Raw genomic sequence first — 17,697 nt, forward strand, 5'->3', positions numbered from 1 at the left:
CCCAAGGTCAACCCTGTGGACCCCCTATGGACCCTGAGGTAGAAAAAAAAATTATACAAGTCACTATACTGTATATTAAAAAGTGTAATAAACGATCTCAACTCAGATAAAATGGTCTCAGAGACCATTCAGGAGGTTGTGAAAGTGTACAAAACAAAGAATGGGGATGAACGAGTAATCTGATAAATCCTTCTTTTAATTGTCAGCAAACCCACTAAAATAATCTAACATAACAGATGACATTGGAGCCCCTGAACAATTTGAATAGCATTTATGGTGCATAAAAATGAAGATACGGAAGTGTCAGTTAGTTGTTACAAATTAGAGACTATTAAGCATTTAGAAGTCCTCTAAATGGACTATAATAATAAGCAGATTATTGGGGGAGAGGGGCAACCTAACTAGATGAGTGCACAGAGATAAAGTATATAGGGTAATAAAAGGTGCAAATAAACAAAATTGTACTATGAGATATAATAATAAAAAAAAAAAAAATCAATGATACTCATTAATGTGAGCTCATCTAAACAACAAACTGTAAAACATCTTAAAGTAAAGGTGATATATATTTTCCTACTTTTGACTCATAAATACACAGTAATGATCACAGGGGCTACTGCAGATGCAGTTTCCTGTTCATAATGAGTGATTTTGACAAATTGCTTCATTCTATGCATACACGATCAGTTTCCAAAAGGGGTTTCCTGGTTATTTCTGATTAGTTTATTAGCTTCTCAAACATACGTGCATGGCAAATATTTGTATTGGCTATGTTAGCGCAGGACCTGTCACAATGTGGTTTGGGAGTCAAGTCTTTTTTGAGATAAGCACTTGGGCCCTCAGTAGAAACACAAGATCACTAGTGGACGATCTGGTACAGAAGAAAGGGGGGGGGATATATATCTGGCTACCTTGGATGGCACATATTACACTCCAGTGGGATTATTCCTTGTTGCTAAAAGAAAACTCTAGAATGCGGACATGGCAAAAGTCCTTCACCTTACGCCACAGTTCTGTCAGCTGGGAAATTCAAAATTTCCTGCTTCCTGTGCCGGGAAGGCTTCTGCACAAGGGAGCTCTTCTGGCGCTATTAATATAAGTTGAGGGCAGGCAAGTCACGCTTAATTTATCCCTCCATCAAGTTGTTTGTGGCTCTTTAGGACATATATTTAGTACTTAAAGCACATCTGAACAATGCTGAGAATTTCTCTAAGATGGACGACATTAAAGGCAAGTGGAGAGTTACAGACACTATGGTGCAAAGAACATTTTTAATGCCTTTGATGTCCTGAGAGACAATACAACTTTCCTGATGAGATTATTTTATTAACTTTACATACCAATCAAGAAACTGATACCATCCTTTTTGCCCATGGCCAATGGAAGACAAGAAGAATAAACGGCATTCGCTATATTTAGTGAGAGCAATCACTATATATTTAACTAAACATTAGATCTTAAGAACTTAGCATATCTGTTTCTGATCCCAACTGGAGATCGGAGAAGCAAGCACCTTCAAAACAGACTACTTCCAGATGTACTACAGAAGTACTCACACATGCATACAAGGAATGTGCTTAAACTGCCAAAGCTCACACTAGTAAAGTAACTTAAGAAAAAAAAAAAAAAAAAAAGACTCGTGCCTAGTCACAGACCTTTGCAAGGCAGCAGGATGGATATCTATTCATACCTTCTCTAAACATTTTCTGGTGGATAAATTACAGGTTGAGTCTCCCATATCCAAATTTTCCAAAATATAGATTTTTATTTTTTTTTGGCATGACTGAGATAATGAAACCTTTGATTTTTGATGGTTCAATGTATACAAACTTTCTCTAAGGCACAAATTAAAAATTTTGTATAAAATTACCTTCAGGCTGTGTGTATAAGGTGTATATGAAACATAAATTATTTTCATTTCTGTACACAAACTTTGTTTGAGCCACAAAATGATTGAATATATTGTATAAAATGACCTGCAGGCTGTGTGTATAAATGTGTATATAACATATAAATACATTGTGTGTGTATATTTGGGTCCTATTCCCAAGATATTTCATTATGGTATGCAAATATTCCAAAATACGGAATGTTCCATTATCCAATATACCCCTGGTCCTAAGCATTTTGGATATGGGAAACTCAACCTGTATCCTCTACTAACTCTCAGATTGGAGACGTATCCTGCAGTCAAGTAAATATTTTTTTTTGTATATTTTTTGCCCTCCCTATTTTATTGCTTGGGTACATCCCATTGAAAGGCCTGCCATGGAATATTTAAGTAGATCATTTGCGTTATAGTACTCCCAGATTTCCCTGTTTGCTGTTTATGTACAGTGCAGCCAGAAAGTATTCACAGCGCTTCACTTTTTCCACATTTTATGTTACAGCCTTATTCCAAAATGGAATAAATTCATTTTTGTCCTCAAAATTCTACACACAATACCCCATAATGACCACATGTAAAAAAGTGTTTTGGAGATTTTTGCAAATTTAATTATTTAAATTTAAAATCACATGTACATAAGTATTCACAGCCTTTGCCATGAAGCTCAAAACTGAGCTCAGGTGCATCCTGTTTCCACTGATCATCCTTGAGATGTTTCTGCAGCTTAATTGGAGTCCACCTGTGGTAAATTCAGTTGTTTGGACATGATTTTGAAAGGAATACACCTGCCTATATAAGGTCTCACACTTGACAGTGCATGTCAGAGCACAAACCAAGCATGAAGTCCAAGTATTGTCTGTAGACCTCCGAGACAGGATTGTCTCAAGTCACAAATCTGGGGAAGGGTACAGAAAAATATCTGCTGCTTTGAAGGTCCCAATGAGGACAGTGGCCTCCATCATCCGTAAATTGAAGAAGTTCAGAACCACGAGGAATCTTCCTATAGTTGGCCGGCCTTCTAAACTGAGTGATCGTGGGAGAAGGGCTCTAGTCAGGGAGGTGACCAAGAACCCGATGGTCACTCTTTCAGAGCTACAGCATTCCTCTGTGGAGAGAGGAGAACCTTCCAGAAAGACAACCATCTCTGCAGCAATCCACCAATCAGGCCTGTATGGTAGAGTGGCCAGACGGAAGCCACTCCTTAGAAAAAGCACTTGGCAGCCCGTCTGGAGTTTGCCAAAATGCACCTGAAGGTCTCTCAGACCATGAGAAACAAAATTCTCTGGTCTGATGAGACAAAATTTCAACTCTTTGGCGTCAATGTCACCGCTCATCACCAGGCCAATACCATCCCTACAGTGAAGCATGGTGGTGGCAGCATCATGATGTGGGGATGTTTTTCAGCGGCAGGAACTGGGAGACTAGTCAGGATAGAGGGAAAGATGAATGCAGCAATGTACAGAGACATCCTGGATGAAAACCTGCTCCAGAGCGCTCTTGACCTCAGACTGGGGCGACGATTCATCTTTCAGCTGGACAACTACCCTAAGCACACAGCCAAGATATCAAAGGAGTGGCTTCAGGACAACTCTGAATGTCCTTGAGTGGCCCAGCCAGAGCCCAGACTTGAATCAGATTGAACATCTCTGGAGAGATCTGAAAATGGCTGTGCACCGACGCTTCCCATCCATGGATGGGGCATGAGGTTCTGCAAAGAGGAATGGGCGAAACTGCCCAAAGATAGGTGTGCCAAGCTTGTGGCATCATTCAAAAAGACTTGAGGCTTTAATTGCTGCCAAAGGTGTAATCAACAAAGTATTGAGCAAAGGCTGTGAATACTTATGGTACATGTGATTTCTTAGTTTTTTTTTTATTTAATTTGCGAAGATCTGAAAACAACTTTTTACACGTTGACATTATGGGGTATTGTGTGTAGAATTTTGAGGACAAAGGAATTTATTCCATTTTGGAATAAGGCTGTAACATACCAAAATGTGGAAAAAGTGAAGCGCTATGAATGCTTTCCGGATGCACTGTATGTTTATATTTTTAGAAACTGCTTGGAATATCACTGGAGAAGAGGTGGCGCTCCATTATACAATGTTCCAGGATGCATTGTTTTAGTCCATCTGTAAAGGGATTATTGTAGAGTATAATTTGTGGATTCTTCTTCAGGGTCCACAGGGATACTATGGGGAAATGTGGTTGAGTGATCCAGGCACCAAACTGTTGAGCTTTCAGCTCCCAGGATGCCTCATGTCCTCGTCCACAGTCCACTCCTGGCCATAGGCATTCAGTTTTTTCGTTTGGTGCAGGAGGATTCAGACGCACTTTTATAACAAGGGGACTGCTGAGGCAATCCCAAGCTTTTTATTTATGTTTAATTTTATTTATTTTTACTTCAGGGCAAGCAGCGCTATGCGTTCTAAAGGACGCCTGTGCTGCTGCTTCACCTACCCCCGCAACACCAGTAACCGGACTGGTGATTTTGGTGGGCACCAGCTGAGCTTGGCTAGCGGCGATGCAAGGACCCAGGACTGCAACCGGAAGCACGGGAGATGCAGGTAAGGTGGTTCCCCGCTCGCGGGGAACAACGTGGCAGTCCGTACCTCCGGCGGTTGGAGATCTAGTGGGGCAACCAATGAGTATGCTCCCCCACTAGACCACGAGGCAAGTCAGTCTGGTGTCAAGGACAGTGGCGGCGGCCATGTTATAAGGCCAGCGCACCTGGGGGGTTAATACAGCATAGGAGAGGTAGGCTCTCCCCGGCAGCCCCTCCCCCAGCCCAGTTGTCAAACCAGCTTTAAGATTTTCCGGCGTCTAAGTTGCTCCTCCTACCCTCCTCTATATACAAGATGCCCAGTGACCACTATCATTGTTGTATGCAGCTGGTCTCAGGAGGTTTTTGGTCTAGTCTCCCTGTATTCCTCTCCTCAGAGGCCAGGTTATACAGCGCTCAAAATCCTACTAAGCCTTGTGTTTTGCATAGTTGATTCAGGGCCCATTGCAAGTATATTGTATACGCATTGTATGTGACTTGTGCTGGCTCTGTTACTTTCATGTACTGTCTCGTATAACTATCACTGCTATTTCTCCTCAACCCTTTGCTACAGGTGTGTGAGGAATATATTTTTTTTTCCCCCAAATTGTACTTCACATTTATGGTTTGAGAAGGCAGTCACATTCTATACTTATTTATTATGTCTAAGAATAAGGGTAAACAGGAAACTGAGGCCCCGATGCTGGTTTCATGTAAAAGCTGTTTGGCGGGTTTGTCCCCTCAGGACTTTATACATGATGGTTTGTGTGCTGTAGGTTATAAAAGGCCTACCTCACCAGTCCAGTCTACCAGCCCCTGTAGATGAGCCATCTTGGGTGTTCTCCTTGTCTCAGGTTATGACACAGCTAGTGAACAGTTTGGCTACTCCCACGCTGCCTCTCATAATGGGTTCCCCACAGCAGTTATAGCCTGCTATGTTTGTTCCGCCTAAACAACCTTCTTGGATGGATGTTTATGCCCACTCAAGGTCAGAGTACGGCTCAGTTAGCTTCTGCGTTTCAGCATATGTTGCAAGAGAACTGACAGCCACTAAAGCGCCTAAGCAAACGATATAATTTTATTAGTCTGCTCAGCATGTAGATTGAGACGCATCATCGGAGGAGTCAGATGATGCGCCGGGTTCTTCTCCAGGGTCTCTCTCAGGCGAGGAGGACCATCCTTCTACAGTGGATGTCCATTCTTTGGTGAGGACGATCAAATCAATCCTAATTATGGAGGTTGATGAGCCAGCTCCTAGACCTAAGGCTCCAGTGTTTAAACACCAGAAGGTGGTAAAGCTGAGTTTCCTATGTCTAAGCAGCTCACTGAACTTATGGAAGAAGCATGGAGTACTCCGGATAAACTGTTCCATGTTACCAAAAGAATTAGCATCTTTGTATCCTTTCCCACCTACTGAATGTACCAAGTGGGAAGTCCCTCCTACTGTGGATGCTCATGTGACACATTTAGTCAGGGATGCTACGTTGCAAATACCGTCAGCATCTTCCCTTAAAGATCCTACAGATAGAAAACTTTAAATCATATCTTAAATCAGTGTTTTCATTGTCTGGAGCTTTTACTCGGCAGACTACGGCTGCGGCCTGGGTATCCAAGGCGGTTGAAGAATGGACGGGGGAATTAGAAGTCACTACCAAATGCTACCAGAGAACAGCTGACATATCTCCCACATACGAGAAGTAGTCTCCTATTTGGGAGAATCTGCAATAGATGCTGGGGCTCCTGGCTTCTAAAGCATCGGCAGTTTCGGTTGTTGCTCGTAGAGCCCTTTGGTTAAGGTCCTGGAAAGCAGATGCGGGATACAAGGCGGCTCTGGAATCCTTACCTTTTTATGGAAACACTCCACTTTTTGGAGCAGAATTGGATAAGACAGTGGCTACTCTGGCAGCCTCAAAGTCTGCCATCAACAGCTACATCAAAGTCTAGGCAGTCTTCTTTTTGGTCCTTTCGCCCTCAGGGAAGAGCAAAAGGACAGCCTCTCTCGAGACCATCTTAGTTTGCTGCTTGGTGGTCCTGCGAGAACTAAGAGGTCCTGACTGGTTAGAAGTCAAGCTTCCAAGCTGGATGACAAACCCTCCACCTGATGGGAGATGCCAGGGTGGGAGACAGATTTCATTTTGCAGACTACTGGCATCAAACACAGACTCCTGGGTCCGTGAAGTGGTCTCTCAGGGGTATGCCCTCACCTTCCGGAGGCATCCTCCCCAGAAGTTTTTTTTGTACAACTCCTCCATCAGGTTCCATCAAGGCCTTAGCCCTCCAAGAGGCCATTTACTCCCTGCTGCAGGCAGTGGTGAGAATCCCGGTCCCTGTGGTTCAACAAGGAAGAGGTTATTATTGCAATCTGTTTTTGGTTCAGAACCCAAATGGGTCTCATCACCCTATTTTAAATCTCAAAACCCTCAAGTTTATCCGTGTAGCCAAAACCCGTATGGAGACTCATCGGTCAAATATTTTGGCAATGGAACCTGTGATTTTATGGCTTCCCTGGACACTCAGGATGAGTATCTGCATGTGCCTAATACAACATCCCACCAAAAATGTCTACGATTTGCTGTCTTGCAACAACATTACCAATTTCAGGCACTGCCCTTTGGTCTATCAATGGCCCATCAGGTCTTCACCAAAATAATGGCTGTTATGACGGCCTACCTCAGGCGACAGGGAGTCAGAATACTGCCATACCTGGACGACCTTCTGATATTGGCAGTCTCCAGCTGTTTAACAACAGCATCTCCAACTGACCATTGCCTACCTACAGACGCACGGCTGGATCAATTGGAAAATATCCTCTCTCCAATACAGGGGATGGTACATCTGGGGCACTTCTGGATTCTCAGGCACAAAGGGTGTTTCTGCAAGAGGACAAGATTTCAGCCCTATTATAGCTAGTGCGCAAATTGCTCTGCAAGCGAAGGGTATCCATTCTAATCAGCGATGCAGCTCCTGGGGCCAATGGTATACACCTTTGACATGGCGAATATGATCAGTTCCACTCCAGCCCTTTACAACATTTGATTCTCTCCCAGTGGAATGGGCAGTATCATCTAATATGGTCCCAGAGGAACCTACTCACTCTGGAGGTTCGGCTGTCTCTCTCGTGTTGACTACTAAAGGCTCATCTGGATGAGAGTCGCCCATTCTGGATTCCAAACTGGGTGCTTCTCACCACGGGCGCCAGTCTTCGAGGATGGGGGGCGGTGACAGGTCAACATACCTTTCAGAAAAGATGGACAAATCACGAAAGTCACCTGCCCATAAACATCCTGGCATACGACCTTCTCCAAGGCCGGTCCAGATCCAGTCCAACAACGCGACCACAGTAGCCTCTCTCAATTATTAGGGAGGCACACAAAGTCAGGCAGCCATGAGGTAAGTGATAGTCAGTCTGATCTGGGAAGATCATCTTCCGGCTATCTCGGCAATATTCATCCCGAGAGTCCGCAACTGGGAAGAGGACTTTCTAAGTCGCCAGGAATGAGTGGGCTCTCCACCCGAGGTTTTTTTTCAACACCTGGTGAACAAATGGGGCTACCAGATGTAGACCTCATGGCCTCATGTCACATCCACAAGATCCCAAGGTACGGGGGGTCCAGGACCAGCGCTCCTTCAGCCACCTTCGTGGACGCACTTGCAGTGAGGTGGGATTTCAAGCTGGCGTACCTCTTTACTCCGATTTCCCTCTTCCCTAGGGTCCTCAGGATATTTAAGCAGGAAGGTGGAACAGTAATACTAGTAGCTCCTGCTTGGCCCAGGCGCCATTGGTTCACCGTCATACAGAATCTATTTATCTATCGACACTCCGTTTCCTCTTCCTCTATGGCACTCTTTTGGCCAATGGTTTTCCCACAGAAAAGTATGACCCTAAGATTTTCTCCAGGCTGGGTTAGACCTCAGGGTGGCCAGGCGGAGACTGAGAATACAGGTTTCTGTGCTGTCAGTCTGGTTTCAGCGAAGGATCACTTCTCTGCCGGATATTAGAACTTTTTTTCATGGTGTCCTCCAAGTTCAGCCACCCTTTGTCCTACCGGTGGCACCGTAGGATTTGTTAATGGTTCAAAAGGGGCTACAATCTCCATTTGAACCTCTGGATTCAGTAGATTTGAAGTGGTTGATAGCGAAGACATTTTCTACTTGCTATCTCCTCTGCACGCAGAGTCTCCGATTTGGCAGCGCTCTTTGGTCACTCCCCCTTTTTGATTTTTCACCAGGATAGAGCCGTCCTCTGCACATGGGAGGGTTACATTCCTAAGGTAGTGTCCCGTTTTCATGTGAATGAAGAGATTGTGGTTCCAGCTTTCCAGTCTTCAGACCTTTCTGTAGGTGAAGCCTCCCTGGATGTGGTTCATGCTCTCTGTATCTATGTGGATCGTACGAACTCTTTTAGAAAATCAGATGCTCTTTTTGTGTTGTATGGTTTTCACAAACGAGGCTAGCCAGCTATCAATACTCTGGCTCGATGGTTGCATATGATTAGCTCTCAGGCTTACACGCAGGTTCATCTCCCTGTTCCAAACACGGCGACAGCACATTCTACCCGGACTGTGGGACCATTGTGGGCGTTTTGTCGTGGTGCCTCTGCGGAACAATTGTGCAAGGCAGCTACGTGATCTTCTGTCCACACCTATTTTAGATTCTACGCCTTTGACACGTTTGCCTCTCAGGATGCTTCCTTTGGACGGAGGGTTCTCCTTTCTGCTAAGGAGCATCCCCACCCTTAGTTGAACTGCTTTAGAACATCCCCATGGTATCCCTGTGAACTCCCTATGGTCCATGAAGAAGAAAATAAGAGTTATGGTAGACTTACCTTTGTTAACTATTTCTTCAAGGTCCATAGGATCCACAGGGCACCCACCCTGGACGCACCTGGCTGCACTGGGTAATTTTTCGTTCGGTCACGGATTCCCTAATCTTGTGTGAGAGTCTTTCTGGTGTACATTGTATTTCCTTCTCTTTTCTTCTCATGCCTTGGGTTTGTTTAAAAAACTGTGACCAGGGGTGGGTTATATGTGGAGGACAAGAGGCATCCTGGGAGCTGAAAGCTTAACTGTTTGGTGCCTGGATCACTCCAACCATATTAACCCATGGTATCCCTGTGGACCCTAAGGCCTCTAAGAAAAAGAGTTAACAAAAGGTAAGTCTACCACAACTCATAATTCACTGTATCCTAATTATACAGACATGCATAAAAAGGTGCAAAATGGGAGACTGTTAAGGCTTTCTCAAGAGGGACACATGGCTCCTCAAAATTAAACACTTCAAGTTAACTGTGGATGAGCTGGTACTGGAAATGGTTATTACAAACTGATACTACTTACGTAGTTATCCCTTTAATAAGATAAATAGTTGACAAATATCAGTAATATAGAACTCTTCCTTTATCCTATAGCAATAAAGGAAAAATATGATCATTCTTGTGTTACGAATAGACCAGAAGTTCCCCCTCAACAAATGGGTTTTGCACATTACCTCTATAGCTACATTAGCTTCCTTATTTTTAAATAGCTGCAGTTCTTCCAATCGCTTCTTCTCATCCTCTGAAAGAATCGAATACATTTCTTCTGAAGGATCCTATGAAATAAAAAAATTTAAGTATTTCTGAAAGTAAACCAAACCAACATTAAAATCTAGTGAGCAAGAATTACCTCATCATTTGCTGGGATCGATAAGTCATTCAAGTATATGATTTTACCATCTTTTCCTATTTCGTGTACAACAAAATCAGAATACCTAATAAAAATAGAAATGTGTGTTTTTGGGTTGATATTTGACAAGAGCAAGGGGGTGGGGGTAGAAACATATTTCATTGGTGTTCAAATGATTATAAAACTATGACCTAATTTGTTACACTCACCTGTTAAGTTTATGAAAACAATTGCTTTAGTTGGGTAATACGCCAAGAGAAAGACATAACAATGGTAGTGTGGATAAGTTTTAAAAAATGTGATCCAGGAAAAAAAAACAGAAAATAGTGCATTTAGGTTAAGAAACTCCTACACAATGAAAACAGTGGATGCCTTGTGGGAGTAGCAGACTGCAGTTCAAATGCAGTTATAACATACAAGTTGTAATAAAGCTGATGTGCACTAACACAAATTATTGGAAACAGCTGAAAACAAAACGATAAGCTTATGCCTATATATGGTTTTGTTTGATCTTTTTATTTGTCCCTGACAAAAGTGTGATTAAAGCATTGAAACGGTGGATTGGATATAGCTGTCTAAGTTCTCTCATTCCCAAGTGCCGCCAATTGTTTATATTGTTTTACATATTGGCTGCTCCTAAGTGAGCGTTAGACATGGAAGGCACCGGGACACAGACTTCAAAGAAGTGATGTGCATGCAGGATTCTAATGACTTATGGATTCTAATGACTTATGTTACTAGGCGCTTGACACTTCACTATGTAACACCACCTTATAATCAAGGCCCCCCAGTAAAAGTTTATGTTAAGCCACGCAAACACGCTAAACTCACGAAGTACACCTTTGGGAGCACCAAAATTGCCGGCTTCTCAAACATTTCTGCTTGCCACCTCAGGTGGCTGCAAGCAGAAATGTGTCTACCCTTAGCTATGCATGCCAGAACAGAGCAACAATTGAATTGCTCTGTCGGGCGCCCATCAGTTGAGGTGATCAATAAAAGAATTTAATCACCCCCTCAGCTTCTTAGTCAAGATACATTTTTAAGAACCATCTTTGTGATCACAGTAGTACTTTTAATGAGGAAGATTTGTATAAAGGACATTTTAACATTGAAAAAACATAATATTATTTCTGTAAACAGAGCCACTCTCCCTGATCCCTACACAATACGAACCTAACGTCCTGCTATAAAAGAGGCAAAGATATTAAACAGTGATTAGGACCTGTGTCAGGCAAACGGAAAAAGCTCCTCTTTCACAGTTCTGAAGTCAGCCTAAAATGGTGTGCTGTAACTGCCCTAATGCTTAACTTGTGGGTACATGTTAACAGGGCCATCTTTTTACCAACCTTCTAAAAGGCATTACAATACAAGATTAGACACCATCTTACTAGTAACACCAAATTTTTAAAGCTACACAATAATATGCCCTTGCAGGCTACATTATGTGGGCAAGACAGAGCGCCAATTCAAAAAAGGATAGCGCTCTATAGATCAGAGCGGTTCTAGATAAAGGATCTAGTGATCAACCAGTAACACACAACATTTTGGAAGCAAAACAGTTTGATGACATTCCGGCACAAGATAATCCATAACATTCAGCTTCTTATTAGGGGCAGTGACAGGGGGAAAAAAAAAATAAAAAAATTTCAATTAGAGACAAAATTGATTAATAATTAAATAGCATGGGTCCACGAGTCCTAAACAAATTGTTGGTTACAATGGTTCATTTAAGTGTCCACATACAGTGATCGCGCTTAGCCAAAAAACGAGGGTCCCAGGAACCTCTCACTTTAAAAAATTGGGGTCCTACCTGACTTTTTTTGGGGTTTCATCTTAATTAAGGTTCTATCTAAATCTAACAATTTAGCAGCTACAGCCCATGAAGCATGTAGCAGATGACACTGGCCCCGGTAGGAAAAAACAAACACACTGGCCCCCACACGAAGAAAAACACACACATTGGCCCCCAGAGGTAAAAATAGGATTTTGGTACTTACCGATAAATCCCTTTCTGTGAATTCATAGGGGACACTGGAGTCTATACTCCATGGTATAGACACCAGTGTCCCCTAGTGGATGAAATAGAAATACAAAAACACATTGGTACCAATAGGAAAATAAACCACACACTGGCTCCCACCGGAAAAACAATGCAACACATTGATTCAAATTCATTGCACTGCAGCCCAAGTCAGCACTGCAGCCTGCCCTACTGTGTCACTGCATCACTGTAGCAGGAGGCATGCAGCTAAGTGACGTCATGGCAACGCAACTACGTCTCTGGGTCACGCCAGGATCGGGCTGCAGTGCTATAATACTATACAGGTACTGCCGTAAGATCTAAACATACCGCCCAGGTCTGCTCGTCGTTGCTGCAGTAATTATAAAATTGCCTATTCTCTACTGCTTCCGAATTCATATATGTTAACATCAATATTGGATGGTCTCAAATACCCAGAGCAGGCTATTCTGACAGAGAAAAAAAATATAAACTGGTGCATTCAGCACAAATCACTAACTACACGGTAGTTACAAATATTTATATTGGACACAAAACTGTAGAGTTACGAACAAGGGCTATCTGGAAAACAGGTGTCAGCATAAAAAGAGCATTTTTCACCTATGTTTTTGAAATACCGTATTGAAAGACACTTAACTTTTTTATAAATTTTTTAATTCCCCCCCCACCCATATAAGCTTATATGGGTGACCAACACAGTGGTATCAGGGGACTGAACTTTTATTCCTTTTTTATTTAACATCTATGTGTGCTATACAGTTTAATAAATAAGATTTATGTATTTATCAATGGCCTATTTGGATTGTAATTTTTTTTAACCATATTGTGTATGCAAGTGGAGACAATTATTGGGATTTGTTTTCTAGCTTGTGTGCGCTCCCCGCCTCCTCCTTTTTGTTTCTCTTTACATCCAGCATATGACAGCTGTGGCCGCCAAAATATTTTTTATGCTCGTGGACAGCGTCTTCTGGCTCACATTATAACATCCGACTGGCGTGTGAAATTGCCAACAATAAAATAAAAAATTAATGCTTGTGCCACAAGTAACATTGCGTTTTAACAATGCAATGTTCCCTTTCTTATATAAAAAGGTACAGAAGCCGACTGGACACTCAGGTACCATTGCTGACCAAACGGCACAAGGCTTTGCGCATCACCTGAGCTTGTGAACACTGCGACTGGACACAAGATGACTGTAAACGTGTAGTCTGGTTCGACGAATCAAGGTTCCAACTATTTTGGCAGATCAATGATAATGGATGTGGTGATCATCCCACAATGCAATGGGGGTGTGGATTAACAGATAGACAGTAAAAAGGTCGACAGTGTCTAGACAGACACCGATATTAGACAGTCAATAGGTTGACAGATACAAATGGTCGATCAATAGATCGACGTGAAAATGGTAGAAAACAAAATGGTCGACTTTTTTTTATTTTTTAGCCCTAATCTTCACCCTAACCCTCCCCCCCTTGGTGCCTAACCCTAACCGTCGGGGTATTTGCCTAATCATCCGGGAAAGTGCCTAACCATACAGAAAAAGTTATAAATATCATGTGGCGACTATTTGTACACGTCGACCTTTAGTGTGTCAACCTTTTGTCCCTGTCAACCTATTGACTGTCTAACATCTGGTGAACCCATGCGATGGACCCCACATACTAACAAGGGACAGTCCAAAGAGTTGGTGACTATTATGGTGTGGGGTGGTTTTAGCTGGCACGCATTAGGACCTCTGCTACACCTGCAGGCATCACTAACTGGCAGATGCTACGTAACCATCCCAACGGATCATTTTAATCTGTTCATATCATGCATTCACCCAGATGGGATCTGGCTCTTTCAGCACGAATGCATCAGCAACACAGGTCTATAGACACCAGATTGTGGCAGGAGGAGCACCTCATTTGAGTGAGGCATCATGTGTTGGCCCCCTCATTCACCAAAATTTAACCCAATAGAACACATGCGGTATGCAGTTCAATGTGCCATGTCAGAGTTCCGCCACTGGTGAATATTAGGGAAATGTGTACCATAATTCAGGAGACATGGTGAACAGTATCTACGAAGTACTTAAGACAGCTTCTGGAGTCCATGCCCCATCATGTTGCTGCTGAGGACGACCCACACGTTACTAAACACATATCCAGTGGCGTAACTAAGAGGGTCGAGCAAAGCATGTGACGTGGGCGCCATCGGGCCGCGGTCCAGGACACCGTGGTCAGTGTAGTGCTGACCGAACTGAGTTCAGTCAGCACTACACAGTAAGTAACACACAGCCGCGCACCGGCGGCTATGTGTTTGTTTTAATTAGCAGCCAATGAGAGTCAGACAGACTCATTGACTGCTTTGCCCACTGCCGAAGCCGGGCTGAAGCTCACTCATGCGCTCCATCTTCCGGCTCCTGCAGTGGGTAATGGGAGAGACAGAGCGGACCGGCCCGGGAGGACGGAGATGTGGACGGCGGGAGCAGGGATTCAGGTAAGTTTTTTTAAGTGTGTGTTTGACTGCACTGCTGCTGGAGGAGGGGGGAGGGACAGACGGACTACTACTGGGGACACTGCATCGGGGAGGACCACTACTGGGGGCACTGTATAACCAGCACTACTGGGGGGCACTATATAGGGGGGATATACATTAAGATGTACATGGAATGGAAAGGACTGTTCCCAGAGTGGCAAGAAAGGGGTGTGCGTCATGTTGGCACGCCCCATTTTTCAGTGGCCACACCCATTTCTCGGCACGCACACATAGGGAGGGGCTCCATTTTTTTATTTCCCCAGGGCTCCAAATACCCTAGTTACGCCACTGCAGATATCTAAAAGGTACCCATACACGGTGCGATATGCGCCTTGCGACGCGCCAGGGGATCAGACATATCGGGCGGGCGCCACACGGTGCTATCGGGTGGCCGTCCCCCGATATGCCAGCACCCCCTCCCCCACCCGCATAGCACTGCATGGGATTGTACATCGCATCCCCAGATTAAATGAACCTGCAGTAAAGGTGCCTATACCCTGTGCGATATAGCAACCGATCCGCCGGATTAGTACGATATCACTGCTATATCGTACAGTGTATGAGCATGATATCGGACAGAGCGCGCTCCCGTGGGGTCGTGTATGGACATACCCTGAGTTTAACAGTAATGTGATAGCTAGTTCCACGTTATAATTCTGAGCAATAGAGTAGGGACTTACAGTAAAGTGGGGTTCCGTGACGGGGGCTGCAAGCTTAAATGCATTAATCAATTCATGAACCCAAACCCCACTGTTTATTATGATTATTATTGTTAGTAATTATGGTGAGTGCAGAGCCCCTGTGATTTCTATTTAAACAATGTGGTCACATACCATGTTGCATCCCAAATCTAGGAATGCTGAGTGCCGGGGATTAGTGCTTTTTTGTTTATTTGATTAATTTTTATAATTAATCATTTTGTGATCACATTTTCTCATGCACCCCTTTTAACCTGTTTAATCTAACTTGTGTGAGCTGTTTTCCTAGGTGCTTTGCAACAGGTGTGCTTGGTGACTGTCTCACGTTTAAAAGCAAAGCTGCTGTGGGCTTTAAACCTTGATATAGCATACCCTGAGTTTAAACACTAATGTGATGGCTATGTCCATGTTATAATTCTGAGCAATAGAGTAGGGACTTGCAGTAAAGTGGTGTCCCGTGACGGGGGCTGCAAGCTTAAATGCATTGATCAATTCATGAACCAAAACCCCACTGTTTATTATTATTGTTTGTTATTATGGTGAGTGCAGAGCCCCTGTGATAAATACACACATGCATACACACATACATACACTTGTTTTTTCTTTTTATCTCATGATTGTGGAGCCTGTTAGACATTCTCATGTATATAATTGGGAGATATAGATGTGTGCTAACCGGGAGCTGGCACTTTAAGAGTTTAGAAGTGAGAGTAGCTCCTCCCCATCTATACTCCCCCCAAGCCTCAGTCTTAGTAATGTGCCCAAGGGAGCTGGTCATACTTTGCGGTGCTCCTCAGGGCATAGTTTAGATTAATGTTAGAAAGAAGATGCTGTTATAAGTATTGAGGACAGACAGGTAGCCGACTGCCCCTGCCTGTCTGCGACAATGGAGCTGGCGGTGGGATCCTACTGCAGCAGCTTGTGGCTCATGCTGGGGTCCTCGGCTATGGAGACCACTGTCTCCATGGTTGACCAAGACGTACTGCACATTGCGGTCTCCCATTAGCCCCACCGGCAACGACAGCTTAGGCAGATACTGTGAGTATCATCCTGGCTCCCTGATTAGCAGGTTTGCCAGGCACAAAAAAGGCGGTTTGTAATAGGGCGCTGCATGTTACAAACAGGCACCATAAGAGGGGGGCGGAGCCTATCACTGAGATCTGCTCCTTGCTTCCTCCTGTCCCGGCGCTTCTAAGCAGAGCCGGAGGACATTGCCGATTTTGCTGACCTGCTGCTTTTCTGCGCTGAGCCTGTTATCAGCGCTAAGTGGCCTGCGTGCAGCGCGGACCTCCCTGAGTCAGCCGCACAGCAATAGCGGGGAGCGGAGCCTATCACTACATCTGCTCCTTGTTCCCTCCTGTCCCGGCGATTCTAAGCCAGAGGACTTTGCATAGCAGCGCTAAGTGTAATAGGTGGTCTGCATGCCGCAGCGTTCAGTGCGGACCTCACTCAGTCAGCCGCACAACAGTGAGTATACCTGGCTTCCCGTCTAACGGGGAAGTCAGGTTAACATAATAGCGGCAATTGCAGCAGCTCAGGTTAGTAAGCAGATTTGGAACTAGGAATGACCCATGTGTGCACTCACACACGTATCAAAAATGGGACCGTAGATGGTGTAAAAATGATAGCATATATGAATAACTGAGTCTGAGAAACTCTGATAGACCTAACATGTATTATATTTATTAATTAATTTATAAGTACTGTCAATTACAAGTTGTGATGAATGTGAGTGAGCAAACACAGTATGGGGGGAGGGGAGATACTGTATTGGACTAGGTATACACGAAATGAAGATCAATACTAAAAGTGAATGGTCAGTAGTGAATGGGCTGTTCAGTAACTGGCAAATACAGGGTACAGGGGGAGGGCGTCCCACACCCCACTGTACCTAACAAAAAACAAAGTCAGTAAAAGAAAGTCAAAGTTCAGAAATATAAATCAGTCAGACCAAAATAGTGGTCTGTGGGTAGTCTGGTAATAGTTAAAATCCTAGTGAGGCCTCACCTTATGATGAACATGGAGTTGTTCCTGGTCCTGTCCTGTTCTGCCCTGGAGATCCCCGCTCCCTCTCTGTTAGCGCCGATGGTAGGGCCGTATTCCGGTAACTGCCGCTTATGCAGTTACAGGCTTGGTCGCCACAGAGTCCGTGTGCCGGATCCCATGCAGCACCGCGATATCGCGAGAGGTCGCGGGCTGTAAGGGAAGGTAGCGGCTCCGGACTGCTGTGCGCTCGACTCGCCAAGGATGAGGAGACTTGGGAAGGCAGGGGGGGGGGGGGCGCGGGTCACAGTGATGGCAATGCTGGTAGAAATGTGCAGTAGTTCTCTGATGCGCCTACGCGTATCGGCTAACAGCCTTCCTTAGGG

At 44.2% G+C, this 17,697-nt stretch overlaps 1 protein-coding gene across 2 annotated transcripts in view; it reads right to left on the reverse strand.

The window, feature by feature from the left end:
• PUS7 (pseudouridine synthase 7) overlaps nucleotides 1-17,697 on the reverse strand; it is a 186,271-nt gene that overhangs the window by 132,005 nt on the left and 36,569 nt on the right. For both annotated transcript variants that reach the window (XM_088480231.1, XM_088480230.1), the window contains exons 3-4: nucleotides 10,091-10,175; nucleotides 9,915-10,016 (exon numbers count right to left, since the gene is read on the reverse strand). In XM_088480231.1, the coding sequence (XP_088336357.1) occupies nucleotides 9,915-10,016; nucleotides 10,091-10,175 (187 nt within the window). The remainder of the gene's footprint in view (nucleotides 1-9,914; nucleotides 10,017-10,090; nucleotides 10,176-17,697) is intronic.

The sequence above is a fragment of the Taudactylus pleione genome, unplaced genomic scaffold (genome assembly GCF_031769625.1).
Source record: "Taudactylus pleione unplaced genomic scaffold, aTauple2 ptg000251l, whole genome shotgun sequence".
Classification (NCBI taxonomy): Eukaryota; Metazoa; Chordata; class Amphibia; order Anura; family Myobatrachidae; genus Taudactylus; species Taudactylus pleione.